Source organism: Leguminivora glycinivorella, chromosome 4 (assembly GCF_023078275.1).
Source record: "Leguminivora glycinivorella isolate SPB_JAAS2020 chromosome 4, LegGlyc_1.1, whole genome shotgun sequence".
NCBI lineage: Eukaryota > Metazoa > Arthropoda > Insecta > Lepidoptera > Tortricidae > Leguminivora > Leguminivora glycinivorella.
Genome location: NC_062974.1, coordinates 17588448 through 17605358, shown reverse-complemented (window position 1 = coordinate 17605358; position 16911 = coordinate 17588448). Strand labels below are relative to the sequence as shown.

General features: G+C 36.3%; 1 protein-coding gene across 1 annotated transcript in view; it reads right to left on the bottom strand.

Annotated features, from left to right (window-relative positions):
- Positions 1–16911, bottom strand: part of LOC125225307 (histone-lysine N-methyltransferase, H3 lysine-79 specific) — a 52151-nt gene that overhangs the window by 34924 nt on the left and 316 nt on the right. The window contains 1 exon segment of the mRNA XM_048128954.1: positions 11471–11511. Within this exon segment, the coding sequence (XP_047984911.1) occupies positions 11471–11511 (41 nt within the window).

Here is a 16911-nt window from a genome sequence, read left to right as displayed (position 1 = left end):
GTATTCCATTGGATGATAAGCTCCTATTTTAGTAGCTTTTTAAGGAACTTGTCCTAATGCTATTTTATCTGATGTAGAAGCAACAAACGACTGTAGTCTGTGGAGACTGGAGACAAGTTGACTGACCAAATTTCACTACAGCTGTGTGAGCTTGCCAATAGTTTGGTGCACTGTCAATGTGATTAGTGATTAATTGACAATCAATTTTAACAATCAGTAGAAAGATTAGAAACTGCGAAAAATACAATTTTGTACTAAACCTGAATAACTCAGGGATCAAGTAGTGTAAGTAAACAACGTCAGGTAGTCGTAAAATCCGTATGATCATGAAATTCGAGCAAGCAACACTGAATATATGAAGTCATTTATGTAAATTAGAGATGGCCGAATATTCGGTAAATATTCGGCCGAATAATTCGGTTGCATTGCAGAATACTTACCGAATAAACAATAGTATATTATATAACGGTAACGTTATGAAGGCTATAAAAGTTGAGTACCGCGGTTAGGCCACGAAGGCTTGCCGAGTGGCCTAAGTAAGGTACGAGACTTTTATAGCCTTCATAATGTTACGATTGTATACTATACTTTTTCTACGACAGCCACATACATACCTATTCGAGAATAATAAAATGGGTTAGTTACTTACTTCATGTAATGAATGGGAATATTTGTGTGGATCGTCGTAGCATTGAGTATTCTGTCCACAATGTTGATGGCGAGAACTTGTTGCACAATTCTTCAAAATATTGCCAACAACGCCGTTTCAGAGAAAGTTGAAACATTTTTTTGCAATTTCCATGTCAAAACAATCATAACATTTTTGGTACGCTTTATCTGACTTTTCATGTAACAAATTGTCAGTCACTTTGAGCGCCCATAGCCTTGATTTCTTCGGAAGTGCATTTTTCACCAGAATCACTCATAATTACTTATGTTTTTGCACAATAACGTCGAATTAAAACAAACTACACACCACCGAAATAGTTCAAATAGTTTCGTGATAAGTTTACAAATGTCAAACATACCATAGAAAAAAAAAAACATTCAGTCGAATTGAGAACCTCCTCCTTTTTTGAAGTCGGTTAACAAGAGAAATAGAAAATAAGCCGGTTTTCAATTACGAAAAATGTGGTTGCGTTCAAGAATATTTAAATGTCGAATGTAAAATTATTGGATAAACATATGATGTTTACCTTTGTTTTGCAATATCTAATATGTAAAACGCATTTAAGTTTATTTTTAACCGACTTCAAAAAAGGAGGAGGTTCTCAATTCGACTGAATGTTTTTTTTTTTTTTTGTATGTATGTTATTCGATATCTCCGAGAATCGTGGACCGATTTTCAAGATTTTTTTTTTGATCGAACCGGTATAACCCCGAGATGGTCCCATTGGCACCAAGTCAGGGTCTGATGATGGGATCCTGGAGAAATCGAGGGAACTCTTCAAATGTTATAGGCACATGTAATGTTTTTAGTCTATTTTTCAAAGGTACACCAGTATTTACGTCTGATGGTAATCATTTTATGTGGCTGAGCTGATGATGGAAGGTCAACTCCTCAATGGTTAGGAGTTTAAGGATAATTCTTTCACTACTGTACATGTATTCGGACTGATACATATAATATCACTAGGAACCACTAAAAATCAACAAATAAATAAACTTTTTAACAAAAAATAAAACCGCCTTCAAAAATAAGCGCGTTACAAAACACGGAGAAACTAAAAAGCCAAAAATAATAAACCTTTCAATTCAGATTTCTTATCGTATTGCAATAAGCTAAACATCCAAATTATAAACAAATCAATTATTTTTGGAGTCGGTACCAGCTTGTGTATGGTTGGGTGGGGCAAACAGGCAATAGCAAGGCGACGAACAGGTCTGGTATCGACTACAAAAATAATTGATTTGTTTATAATTTGGATGTTTAGCTTATTGCAATACGATAAGAAATCTGAATTGAAAGGTTTATTATTTTTGGCTTTTTAGTTTCTCCGTGTTTTGTAACGCGCTTATTTTTGAAGGCGGTTTTATTTTTTGTTATTTCATCTTGATTTAAATTATGAACCTAAATATTATATTATTTATTAAAAGTTACTTATTACTGTAAATGAAAACATACCTGATAAATGGAAGTTGTGCTTTAAAAAAAAAATTAACAGAACTCCTATATTCATATGATTACTGCTAGCAGTAATCCTATGAACCTATAGACAAATAGACTTTCTCATCGTTACTCAAATGAACTTAATTTGGATACGGCTGACAATAATCTAATTGACAGATTTAAGTGCTGGAGTAGAAAAAGTAAATAACTAATAAAGATCTTACGTATTCCATTGGATGATAAGCTCCTATTTTAGTAGCTTTTTAAGGAACTGCTAAAAAGAATGAGTCAAAATATAAATACAATTATTGTTTTGTAAAAAATTGACAAAACCGTAAGAGTTGAGAAGAGTTCAGAGTTGTTTTAACGAAGTTTTAGTTATCCACTAAATCATAAAAACATAGTTGTAGCTGTGGTTGTAGTAACACATGTAACCATTATGGTTCCAGGTTCCCCTTATTTTGGCATAATTTTACAATCAAGAATTATTTTTGATGTAATCTATATTGGCATAATTCACCTTTAATCTGTTATGGCATAGTATAGTTACGCGTTACGCATAATTTGTCTAGGCGTATTTTTGTTTGTCCGGATATATTTCATGCATAAAGGTTATTCACCGAATGGTTTTTATGCATAACATGGTTTAGTCGAAATTTACTACGCAGAATTTTTATCATAGGTAATACTGGTGCCCGATTGATATTCCGAAATAAAATACGCCGATTTTCGGTACGCCGACAACGATTCGCCGACGTCTGTTTTGGCCGAATAGCGATTGGAAGATTCTCATGTCGCATAATATTCGTTTGTAAACGGAGTCGATAGGCAGAAATTTGATACGCCGATTTACTTTTCGACGAACAATCATTTAGTCATTGTAAAAATTGGCCGATACAAAATTGGTCGAAACACAATAGGTCGAGTGATCATTTGGTATTTTTATTTTGGTGAGTTGGCTGGAGCCAGGAACTTGTACAAAGTGTTTTGCGGATTTAAAAAACCGGCCACGAGCGTGTCGGGCCACGCTCAGTGTAGGGTTCCGTAGTTTTCCGTATTTTTCTCAAAAACTGTTGAACCTATCTAGTTCGAAATAATTTTTCTAGAAAGTCTTTATAGTTCGGTTTAGTGTTTTTTTTTCATATTTTTTAAACTTATGGTTTAAAAGTTAGAGTGGGGAGACACATTTTTTTTTTTACTTTAGGAGCGATTATTTCCGAAAATATGAGTATTATCAAAAAATGGTTTTCGTAAACGGGTGATTCTAAGTTAAGAGGTACTTTCGACGGCACTGACAATAAAATACATTTTTTCAAGATAAAACTTCATAATAACATATTTATTTCATAAAACTAAATGTTTTCTACATGGACACTCAAAATTATTACAGAAATTTATGTAAATTAGTCACAATCAGCTCTAATGTAGGAAAAATGTCTCTCCCCTGGCCTGTCCCCCAACCGAATTTATTTGTAAACAAGTAATTATGACTTTGTTAAAATTCACTTACTATTTTAATAGCCTTAATTTTACAAACATAAATAACTAGGGAACAGTATTTTATGAGTGGAATTTCTTATATTTCTGTATTTTACAACAAATATGAACTCCAAACTTTGTCCTCCTCGTTTCGTGTCTCGTCCCCTGGCTTTTTAGTTTTCCTTCAAAAGGCGGTTTAATTTGTTAATCTGTGGAGGTCTTGTCCTCTAATAAACAGGGTGTTATGTGAAGTTACCGTCAAGAGGCGCGTAAGGCAACTATGTATCCGTTTTGTTGGTTGTTTCGGCCACAGCACTCGCTGGGTACAGAAATGTTGAGTGAATGCAGTCTTTCCTCTGGTCACTTTTATTTCACAATCATTTGTTCAAATACTAATATATATAACAATATCCACTGTAAATGTTGAATATATTGTTACGTTTGTTTATGAATTGCGTACGAGAAACACTTTTACAGCTATTTTTGATTTTCATCGAAAATGTATCTCCCCTGACGTATTTCCCCTGCCTTTTTTGTTGCCAGGGGAGATACTTCTGTCCAGAGGAGATACTTTTGTACTAGTTTTGATTATTTTTATTTCCGTTATCTCTTAACCTTTGTTTAGCGTTGTACCTATTTTTATTTTAGCTTTACGATAGAAGGTTTTCTTTCCAGAAAAATGCAACTATTAAGAAAAAAAGAGGGCACATTCACATTCAACTTCATATGAAATTTTCATGAAGCTGTTTAATAAAAAGGTTTAATACTGATATTAAAAGGATAGTTTTTTGTTTAATTGTTGCCTATTGATTGTACATTCAAATTATTTTTGTTTTAATGGATAATATGGAGAAGTGAAAAATAAGACAACTCATTAAGGAATTATAACTTTTCTTGCTGTAAGAATGTTATGAAATGTAAAGTCTGAGTATAAATAATCAATAATTATAATAAAAACGATAAATAAAATTAATTTTTAAAAAATTAAACTAAATTTTTCATACAACTGTCTCTTCCCTGGTCACAAAGTATCCTCCCCTGTGCAACAGTATCTCCCCTGGACTGAGTATTTCCCCTGGTCACTTATAAAACACGATAGAACAAATAAATTGACTGGTGCTCTTTGTAAACACTTCAAATTTGCAGTTTTAACTAATACAAATAAACAAATAGGTAAAAAACAAAAAAAAAGTCCGCGCCGTCACTCCATACAACGTATTACCTCTTAACTTAGAATCACCCAAACCCATATTCATTTTTAAATACCTATCCAACAATATATCACACGTTGGGGTTGAAATGAAAAAAAAAAAAACACGTTACGTGTAGGAGGGGTACCCTAATAAAATATTTTTTTCCACTTTTTATTTTTGTACTTTGTTGGCGTGATTGATTTACATATTAATACCAAATTTCAGCTTTCTAGTGCTAACAGTCACTGAGATTATCCGCGGACGGACGGACGGACGGACGGACGGACGGACGGACGGACGGACAGACAGACATGACGAAACTATAAGGGTTCCTAGTTGACTACGGAACCCTAAAAATCTAGTTGTAAGATCGTTTGTAAGAGTAATACACATTTATTTCATTTACTTATTTATATTAATCATCATGTTCTGATTCTAAGGATTAATTTTATTAAATTATGATTTATGATGACACCAAATTTGTTAACATAATGTTGCCAGTATATGTAAATTATCACCGCAACGAAAAGAATTTCACATTATACATTGTTCAAGACACCCCCCCCCCTCCCCCCCACTTTCTTCCCGTGGGTGTCGTAGAAGTCGACTGTGGGGTATGGGTTAAATTGTGCCACTGTCACAATCTGGATTTCTTTTAACCCTTTTTTGCCAAGAGTGGCACTGAAACTTAGTAGTTCATGTGCTCTACCTACCTCTTTATGGGCTACAGGCGTGTTTGTATGTAAGAAAAAAAGTGTCTATAAGTGCGTAATTTTTTTACAGCAGCGATAAGTCATTCATTCGAAAATATTTTAGCAATGTATGAAATGTGAAACGTTATTCGACTAAACGTGGCTTAAACGAACATATTACTTTGCTAAATGAAAAATGTCCATTAATAGTTCGGATAATTTGCACAGAAGCGAACTGAACTGTATGCGAACCAAGATTCTACGTAACGTTATTCGACCAAAAGTGACAGCGATAGTTTGATTATTCGGCTAAATGGCATTCGGCGAATCGTTGTCGGCGAATCAATAATCGGCTAAAAAATTGTCGGAGAATCATTAGGTAGCCGTCGGGAGTGTTCTTAGCCATGTTTCATGAAAATCGGTCCACTATGTCGCGGTCGGGGGTTTTTTCAAAATTTTAATTTTGTGGTTAGGTTATATTCATAAAAAACAATCGGCGTAAACAGAGTTATGCGAACTTATTTTCGGACAGTAATATTCGAATTATTTTAGATTATGACAAATAAGTTTTCTGCCAAATTAACATTCGGCGAAAATCGATTACCCGAAGTCTGTTAGGCGAAAATCGTTTCGGACAATTAAAGTTATGCCAAAATTGCCAAATAGAGGGAACCCAACCATTATCAATCATTTAATAGTTTTAATGAACATCCTCTTTAAAAATATGGCGTAACCAAATATTCGGCCGAATGTTCGGTTCGGTAAGAGCTGAACCGAATGTTCGGCCGAATATTCGTATTCGGCAAAGTCCATATTCGGCCCATCTCTAATGTAAATGTTATCTACATCGTTACCAAATAAATTCGTGGCAAAATACTGCCGAATTTGCCGTGAATCTGCCGTGGCAGCTAATATCCAGCGATGCAAAAAGTTATATTTTTAAAGCAAATAAATAGCCAAAAAACGTTTGACGAAAGATATTTTTGATAGAGAGGTATCAAAGATTATTTGTGGCGTTATCTGGGTAAAGGGACCTTATTGTTATGGCGCTTACGGCGTTATGAACGATGTTCGTATACAAATACGACGCCGCGAGACGTAAGGCACCGGCCACATCAGACCGTCGCGTGTCTCGGGGCGCGCAACGGGCGTCCGCGCCACGCCACCTGAGTGTAATTCAAAAAGCGTCTCCTCAGTACATTTTGTATAGGAAGGACGTAAGGCGCGCCGCCAAGCGGCGCGGCGCGCGCCACGCCGCCGCCACGCCACCTGGGGCGCGTCTTACGTCTTTCCTATACAAAATGTACTGAGGAGACGTTTTTTGAATTACACTGAAGCGGCGTGGCGCGGACGCCCGTTGCGCGCCCCGAGACACGCGACGCTCTTGTGTGGCCGGTCACTAAGCGTAAGCGCCACCGACAATAGGTTCCTTTACCCAGATAACGGCACATTTTTTAATAAAACTGTTAGTTCATCTTTTCAGCCAAGAATATTCTCATATTATTGCCCAGACTATACAACGTTGCAACGTTCAACAGAATGATATCACAAGGTTCCTGACCTTGGTCCGCTTTAGCGATTTCCGGACAATGAGTTGGAAGAAGTGTTTGCCAATGTCATCATTTGTCGCTGTACTCGCTGTAGTTGGTAGGTAATTTTGACACAGGTAGATATCTACCCTAATCACTACCTTACGTTCTTGCTATCTGGTTGATCAATTCAATTACTTCAATTGAACTGTCTAAACGTGAATAGTTTTTCTTTAAACTTTGATAATGATAATAAGAGTAATGGCGAGAAAAATAAGTTTATTGTTTCAGGATTTTATGCTATATACTGCATGTTGAACTTTCACAACTGAATATTCTGTTTTTAGCATGTGTACCTTGACGGGAAGGTGTTAGATTAGGCCAGTAAGCCAAACCAACCCAAATCTACAAATACATTTAGCATTAACAAATAAACATCAGCATCTTTTGCACAATGGAAATTGCATAATCAACAATATTCATGGTACTTTCTCTCCGTAACAATTAGACGTATAAATATTGGGTTGGTAAGAAAGTAATGAGCGATCGATTGAATTCCACATAAAATTTTTGAGAGAGTTCTAGAATCTTCTATGGTCGAAAGTATATAAAGGGCGAGTCGCACAGTTTCTCGTCAGTCATTCACTAGCTGTCGCCGAGCTAATATAAGGAAGAAAATGGACGAATTAAAAGTGCATGTAAGGCATTGCTTACTATATGAATTTCAGTCTGGCCATTCAGCCGCCGAAGCAGTGCGTAATATATGTCAGCGTGTTGCTCCTGAAGTTGTGTCTGAGGCCACGGCGAAACGATGGTTCCAGCGGTTTCGTAGTGGCGACTTTTTATTATCAGATCAACCTAAGTCTGGTCGACCGGTGAAGATTGATGTAGCCAAATTAAAAACCTTAATTGAAGGAGATCCGAGGCTAACGAGTCGTACTCTTGCTACCGAGTTAGGCTGCTCTCATGTCACCATAGAAACACATTTACACGAGTTGGGAAAAAACTACAAATACAGTGTTTGGATACCGCACGAACTTGATAGACATCAACTAAACCGCCGTGCCGATATCTGCATACAACTTCTGTCTTTTCGCCGCACATTCAACTGGTTGGACCATCTTATCACTGGAGATGAAAAATGGGTCTTATATATAAATCACACACGCAAACGTCAGTGGCTAGCTCCAAACGAAAAAGGAATAGAGGCACCAAAAACAGAGCCTCACCCGAAAAAAGTTATGCTGTCCGTTTGGTGGGATGTTCATGGTATTATTCACTGGGAACTCCTACCAAGTGGAATGACTGTTACCGCATCAGTATACTGTAATCAGCTTGAAAATTTAAACCATAAAATCTGTCAGAATCGTCCACAGCATGCTAAAGTTTTTTTCTTACACGACAATGCTCACTTTCCAACCTAGCTCCAACAGCTTTAGCCGAGTCACTTTTGCAATGTGTGGGACATTGCAAAAGTGACTCGGCTAAAGCTGTTGGAGCTAGGTTGGAAAGTGATACCTCATCCACCGTACTCTCCAGACTTGGCACCTACGGATTACGCATTGTTCAGATCGCTAAGCAATGCCTAGAATGAAAAAAAGTTCGATGATCAAGCCCATCTACGACAGTACATAGCTGAGTTTTTTGAATCTAAACCTAAGAACTTCTTCGCCGATGCTATTCATTCTTTACCAGAACGATGGAGACAAGTAGTATATAACGAAGGCCGTTATATTTTTGATAAATGATTAAAATAATAAATTAAATAAAAATTACAATATTGGTTATGATTCGCTCATTACTTTCTTACCAACCCAATATTTCTCTAAAATGGGCTTTACATGAAAAAAAAAAAGATATACCGTATCAAATCTACGTTACAACATGAATTACAGATGTAGTGCGAAAAGGGTTTCCTTCGTATTTTTCCGGAAACGTTCGTATTTGTCATGCTAGTACAGTCAATGTCAGTACAACTTGTACTGAGACTGACTGAAATAGCATGAGAGCATGACACGTTCGTACGTTTACGTAACAATACGAAGGCAAATCTTTTCGCACTACATCTGTATGTGTTTGTGTACTTGTGTGATTAATGAAAATCTATAAATACCACATGATTATTAAGCATGGTGTAATAATAACTCGGACCTTGCGATTTTTTGTAATTGTAATAAAGGTCAAGGCAGGCCAAGGGCACGGTTTACGGTTAACGGAACCGGTAAGGGTTTTTAAGTGATCGTGAAAATGTAGGAGGGGTTGTCATCCACGAAGACATCCATGTTCTTAAGTTCACACTATTATTTTTCTAAATGGAAAAGGTGAATGATGGATACGGATTTTGGGGTCTAGTTCTCTAAATCTCTAGGCTTCAGTGACATAAACAGTGAGAAAACTGTTTTAATAAAAGATTCCACGGGGTTAGGTAATCTACAAAATCGTAAGATTTTATCTAATCAAGTGATCAGCGATCGTCAAGGTACCTGCCTGCAGTGAAATGAGTACCTATTTATATTACATTTCGGTAAAAAGATGATAAAACGAAATCTTAGACTAAATTGTAGTAAACGGTAATTTAGACGCAAGACAGAACCGCAGACGAGTTAATCTGCAGATTGAATGTCACCAGGACGCCTAACAGAGTTCAAGGTCGCGCGGCCTACTCAAGTTGAATAACGATTTTAATAATGCCCAAGTCTACTAGGGTCACAAGATACAGGTACCAATGTGGAGCGAACGCTGAGCAACGAGAACCAAAATTTCAGTTCATTCTGCCTCTTTCTCTCAAATGAATTTGGAGAGCGACGGGAGCTAAATGTCTATTTACAAAGTTCGCGCAGCTCTTAGCATAAAGGTGGCTTTTGAGAGCCGACCAGTCTTGATTATTAGACACATAATCACGAACTAGCTACGGTATTGTGAACATCAAATAGATATTACTGACGAATCACCACATGCATTGATCGTCACTATCGTATCATATCGTCAGTAAATATGGAATATTTGGCCACTTTTGTCTGTGACAGATAGTGACTATTTAATAAATGCTGACTGTTCCTATTTGCTGGCTGGTTTCAAGGGGAGTTTCGGTGTGTCATCTCAATCATCAGTCAACGAGCGCGCGGATTATCAATATTGGCACAAACCATATACAAAAGCTATTTGTATAATTTTAAATTTATTCAAGCATTTATTAAGCAAACTAATGTAGATTGAGAATATGGAAGTTCTAATTGCCAATTAAAATGAGATCTAAATGATATCTAAGGTCTTTGACCTAATCAAATCTAAATGCTCTCAACGTTTATAAAGTATCTTCAAGGTCATCTTGTAATAGGTATTTCTAGCTCGAACCATCGATTTTCCGAGGGGCGTCTGCTCTCGAAAACGTTTGACCTCGTTTCGTCTCCGTCTCCACAGCTGCATGCTCTTGTTTTGAGTTACAAATATTATGGGTTAGTAGGTTGCTTGCATACGTACGTACGTACATAACATACCGTGGCTAGCGATACCTATTCAATGACATGAAAATAAAAACAGCAAACGAAATTTATAAGTTACTGTCGAGTATAATTAAAATTTATTTAACACCTAACCTAGTTATCTATTAATGATCATCACGATAGCTACATAACATAACGTAACATCTATAGGTATAGTATAATAGAGGTGATTAACAGGTAGGCATCGAAGTATTCGCATTGTGGGCGTGGTTACGTGATTAGGAGATGGCACACTTCACTGACAAGTAGGTAACTTATACCTATATTTCTTGGTTACGAGGTTTACAAATGCTATTTATATTTGAAGATTTTTGGCGCTGCGCGCTGTTGACACCAACGATTTCGACAAGTGAAATTTATTTGGATTCTATGCTCTTTCACAGTCAATGAATCGCCTTTATTTTCGTTATGTCCGTATTCCTTAAACCATCAAATTGCGTCGCCTATTAAGTACGTAATTACCGTAGTTTACCTGTGGGGCATGTGTAAATAGCAGTTAGATAGAAAAGATACATAATGTATAGAGTTTGTAGGTCGGACGCGGGCAGTAGGGCGACACAGCACCAGTTGTACTCATACCTACCTAATCGGCGCGAAACGCCTCGGTCATTGCCCCCACGTCCTTCACGGTTTACACACGCACGTCATATCAGAAAAGCAAACGGTCATTACGAAGTAGCTATAGGTACGTTTTATCCACTCGACGGCTAAATTCGATAGCGATAATGTATTCAAAACATGTTAATTGAGCAATGTACGCATATACGGTTTAAAGTGTATAAGCCTGTGCAGTAATCAGTCTATGTGAAGGTTATTCCCTTTAGTCACTATCAATTTATTTATATTCATTTATGTGCATTACAAAAGTTTATCATTGTAATTGTAAACACAATATTTTTATACAAAAACATGTTTAGAGTCAAGTAGTGCACATAGTGTGTAGACTTACTGTAAATAGACTTACCTTATAGTTTCTACTATTTCCAGAGCCCCATCGTGTTTGTCCTGCAACAAAAGAAAACCTTAATAAAATAAATTGTCTTTACTGCTAGTAGTTGGTTGTAAACTAAAAAGACTAGTATGGTAGAGTAGAGCAAAACAATAGGCACTTCACACCTGTTCATTAAACTGAATAACATTCAGTTCAGATAACAAACTTTTAAGGTTAAACAAGCACTTGTAAAGTTGTTAAATAAACTATCAAAGAGTTTTTTTTTTTAAATAATAAGTTAAGGCTTAGTCTACTATGTTAGTATAGTAGTGTCCCTGCCTACGAAGCTTGAGAATCCAGGTTTGAACCACAATAAAAGCAAATTTATGTAAATATGATGAACAGTTATTTTGATCTGAATGAATTAACTATTTGAGAACCTATTGGATAGTACTGAATACTGATAGAACAGGCATTGTTTAGTTGGGGGCTCAGTAATTCTTTAAGAAATTGACCCCATTTTTAGGGTTCCGTAGTCAACTAGGAACCCTTATAGTTTCGCCATGTCTGTCTGTCCGTCCGTCCGTCCGTCCGTCCGTCCGCGGATAATCTCAGTAACCGTTAGCACTAGAAAGCTGAAATTTGGTACCAATATGTATATCAATCACGCCAACAAAGTGCAAAAATAAAAAATGGAAAAAAATGTTTTATTAGGGTACCCCCCCTACATGCAAAGTGGGGGCTGATATTTTTTTTCATTCCAACCCCAACGTGTGATATATTGTTGGATAGGTATTTAAAAATGAATAAGGGTTTACTAAGATCGTTTTTGATAATATTAATATTTTCGGAAATAATCGCTCCTAAAGGAAAAAAAGTGCGTCCCCCCCCTCTAACTTTTGAACCATATGTTTAAAAAATATGAAAAAAATCACAAAAGTGGAACTTTATAAAGACTTTCTAGGAAAATTGTTTTGAACTTGATAGGTTCAGTAGTTTTTGAGAAAAATACGGAAAACTACGGAACCCTACACTGAGCGTGGCCCGACACGCTCTTGGCCGGTTTTAAACAAGTGATATATCACATTACATCATTAGTGAGTATTAGCTTATTATTGAATGAAACAAAATGGTCATGTTTGGTAAGATAACTTTAACTAGGCAGATTATATTCATTCTCCTAGTATGTATAATTGATCAAATTATTTATATGGCTTGGAAAACTTGAGAAACTGTCATTGTGCTTATATTACTGTCCTAGTTTTGGTCCATCACTTGTTTGCATTAATTTGCTTTGAATACAAAACCTTCATCTCTGCACTGCTTGCAGTACCTTTTGTTTGAACAATATATGTATTATGTAGGTAATATAACAAGAACCATATTGAAATAAAATAAATTATTTGCTTTTCTGTGTGGACAACAACTAGCACTATGTCCCTATTTTGTGTTATTAATAATTTCTAGTATTTTTGCTACCAAAACACCTACTTAATATAAAAGTATAAAATATTATAGCAGTACTTGTACAAGTAAACTATACATATTTTCTCTTAAGTGAAATGTTAAATTTCTTTTGAGAATATAAATTTCTTTAACCACAAACTTTAGATAACAATAGGCACGTTTTTTTAATATAATTTTAGAGGAAAGTTAGTAAATATAGCAAAAAATTACATTATAGGTATTAATAAAACATTATTTTGGTAAAAGTTATATGTATGTATAGTATATTATAATATATGGATAACATCATTTACTATTACAAAAATCATTGATTTTCTTATATATAGAAAAATATTATTTAAAAAAAATGTATTTATATGCAGATTCATACAGCACAATTGAAGATTTGCCCACTTCAATCTGATTATAGTAAGTATCCATACTAATATTATAAATGGGAAAGTGTGTGTCTGTTTGTTTGTCCGTCTTTCAGGGCCAAATGGAGCGACGAATTGACGTGATTTTTTAAGTGGAGATAGTTGAAGGGATGGAGATTGACATAGGCTACTTTTTGTTTCTTTCTAACGCGTGCGAAGCCGCGGGCAAAAGCTAGTATTATATAATTTGATAATTGACTGCATGTGTAATGTACCTACTTAGCCAGACAGACTGTATGTTGTTAGTGTTGTTACACAATTACCTAGCTACCAGTTGTGTATAATTGTATTTGTATACATAGCCGATAAATATTTAAAAAAATGAATACTACCTATAAGAGTTCCCATTTTCTTGTTTTTTCATATAATTAATGCTTTTTTCTTTTATTTGTTAGGGCAACTTAATTCAAAATTGTTATATTTTCAAACACTTTCAGTGCATCAAACCATGATTCTTGTTACAGTTCCTGAGTCACTTTTGGTTAGGTTTCAAAATATTTTTTTTTTTATTTTTTTTCATTATGTTTTGTTACCCTGTTACATTTCTGAATAAATAGACATCCTGTGTTTCTAAATTCTATGCATAAACACTACCTATGTTACTTTCACGTTATTGCTTTGATAAATATATCATCCATATGTTTAACCCTTAAATGCATGACCTTGACAAAGATTTATTCAAATTTGAATTTTGATCATATATGCATCATTTAAGGGTTAAATAAAAAAATGTATATAAAAAGTGTCATGAGTGGTATTGTTCGTTCCCTGAAATCTAATTTTCAACTACAATATAGAATAACTAATCTGGCAATGAATACATGGTATTGACAAAATTACAGCACATCACTATAGTCCCAGAGCTGTAAGATCCTCTTTTTGACACATGACAGTGTCCACAAAACGTAAACTCGCGCAACCTAATGAAATTTGAAATAAAATCCTGTAATAATATTTTAAAAAATCAAGTACTTAAAAACAATATTTCGCTTACTTTAAACATAATCTAACACATGTTACATTTTTGCGGATCTTCGTTAGTGTGTATTTTACGATATTAATTTATCACACAGCATTTACTTATCATGTCATTTATCATTCATTTTTATTTTTAAACTAGTGCTGTAGTTGTTGTTGTTGTATGTCCTAAGGCACCCCATAGGTGCATAGGGCCTCCACAAGATCCTTCCACGCCTTTCTATCTTGAGCCACCACCTTGGCCTCGTTCCAGCTCAGTCCATATTCCCTCAGCTCGTTCTCAACGCTCCGTCTCCAGGTGTGTACGGGGCGTTTGCGGGCCCTCTTTCCTCCTTGAGGCCGCCACTCAAACGCGATACTGGCGCTGTTGGTAGCTCCTCTTCGAAGGGTATGACCGATCCATCTCCATTTCCGCAGAGCCACTTCCTGGGCAATCGGAGGTTGTCGGCACATACTCCACAGATCCTCATTTCTTATAGTTTTCGGCCAGAAGATACGGAGGATCGACCGGAGGGACTTATTGACAAACACGAAGTTTGTGCGTAAGCCCCTTTGTCACTCTCCATGTCTCACAGCCGAAGAGAAGCACGGTCTTGACAATGGATTCGAAGAGGGAGATTTTCACGTGGCGAGTAAGCACGTTTGAATCCCAAACAGGCTTGAGTTGAGCAAATGCAGCTTTTGCCTTCTTAATTCTGCTCTCGACGTCATCGTCTGCACCTCCCTGACACGACAGTGTACTGCCGAGGTACACAAACTTGGAGACTGATTCAAGGCGGTCGTTTTTGAGCAACAAAGGTTCCTTACAAGCTGATTGTACTCGCATATTGACAGTCTTCCGTCGGTTGATTCGCAGGCCCATGGCTTCAGCTTCCTCTTGAAGACTCTCAAGTTTTGCTTTTAGATGGGCTAAAGATGGCGAAATCAGCACGATGTCATCGGCGTAATCAAGATCTTCCAGTACCTTTGTATGCCAGGAAATGCCTCTTGGCGTTTTGACCACTCTTCTCATGACGTCGTCGAGCAGAATTATAAATAGCAGTGGAGACAGGAGGCATCCCTGCTTCACACCGGCACTTATTTGTATAGGCGCTCCCATTTCCTTTTCGTGTATCACCCTACATGTGCTCCCCTCGTACAAGGAGCGGATGATGCGGATGACACACTCGGGTATGCCCCTGCGACGAAGGCTGGACCACAGCGCGCTCCACTTCACGGTATCGAAGGCTTTTTCAAAGTCCACAAAGGCGAGGAACAACTCCGACTGCCATTCGACACTCTGTTCGATCAGGATGCGTAGGGTATTGGTGTGGTCTGTGCAGGAGCGACCAGGGCGAAAACCTGCTTGCTCGTCCTTCAGCGTCTCTGCCACTCTTGGAGCAATGCGATTGAGCAGTATCTTTGCTAAAACTTTTGCGGCTGTGGGCAGGAGTGTTATGCCGCGCCAGTTGTCGCATTGCGATAGATCACCCTTCTTTGGGACTTTCACCAAGAGTCCCTGCTTCCACTCATCGGGTACTCGTCCAGCTTCTACTTTTACGGTTTAGTTTAAGCGCCTTCTTGTGTAGGTATATAGAATATAACCGTTTCTAGTTTACAATTTCAATTATATTTTCAATTACATCCCATCATACAATTGATTCAAACAATTCGTAAATAATCGCTAGATTTTGCAAACAATTCATCTCAGCCACATCTCAACAAATTTCAATAGAAATGTGTCAAAAAGAGGTTCTTACAGATCCGGCACAATACTATTAATTGCCTATCAGATAAATATGAATGTTTTTTGGTGGTGATTAAGATTCTCCAATATGCCATAAAAATATAATTATATCCATAAAGCTAGTACTTGATGAGTCAATGAGGTCATTAAACTTGAGCTATGTGCAATGTAAACAAATTTTGTAAACCTTTTACAAGTTTTACAACACTATGTTTATACTATTATTATGTTTGTAACATATTTTAAAGTGTAAAGTTTTAACTTCAGATTACTTTTTCAAATATATAAATACAAACACAGGAGATAATTTTACAGTTTAATCAATCTGCTTTATAAATAAGTATCTTAAAAGTAAAATGATTTCTGTGATAGGTGCACTAGTTGTTGTTATTATTTTGTTCAGCATAACCTATAAATTACGAACAAAAATCTACATTTCTCGTTAAAATAGTTTAAATAAAAGTTGAATCACTATTTTAATCATTATTAATGATATTAATTCGATCATAACATGATCACGTACAGAGTACACAAGCAACACGAGTGGAGAGATAACAATGTTTTTCTATCATACTACTGTTGGTATGCGCTCAAAATGGGAATGACGATGATCTACAACTACAACGGGCAGTGTATAAAGAACCCATCTAAAAAAAGCCGACACCTTGACAAAACACGAGGTCAATACACTCGGGCTGAAAGACCCATGTGATATTAGGACCCTCATGATGCAAATTTTTATTTAGTTTCTGAACACCTAATAGTAATTTCTGATAATTTAAGAGCCATATTATTTTTATAATCGATATGGTTTGAAATAAATGTTTCGATCACAATTTTATGGCGAAAATTAGTACTCCATAGCAATAATATTATCTGTTACTGAT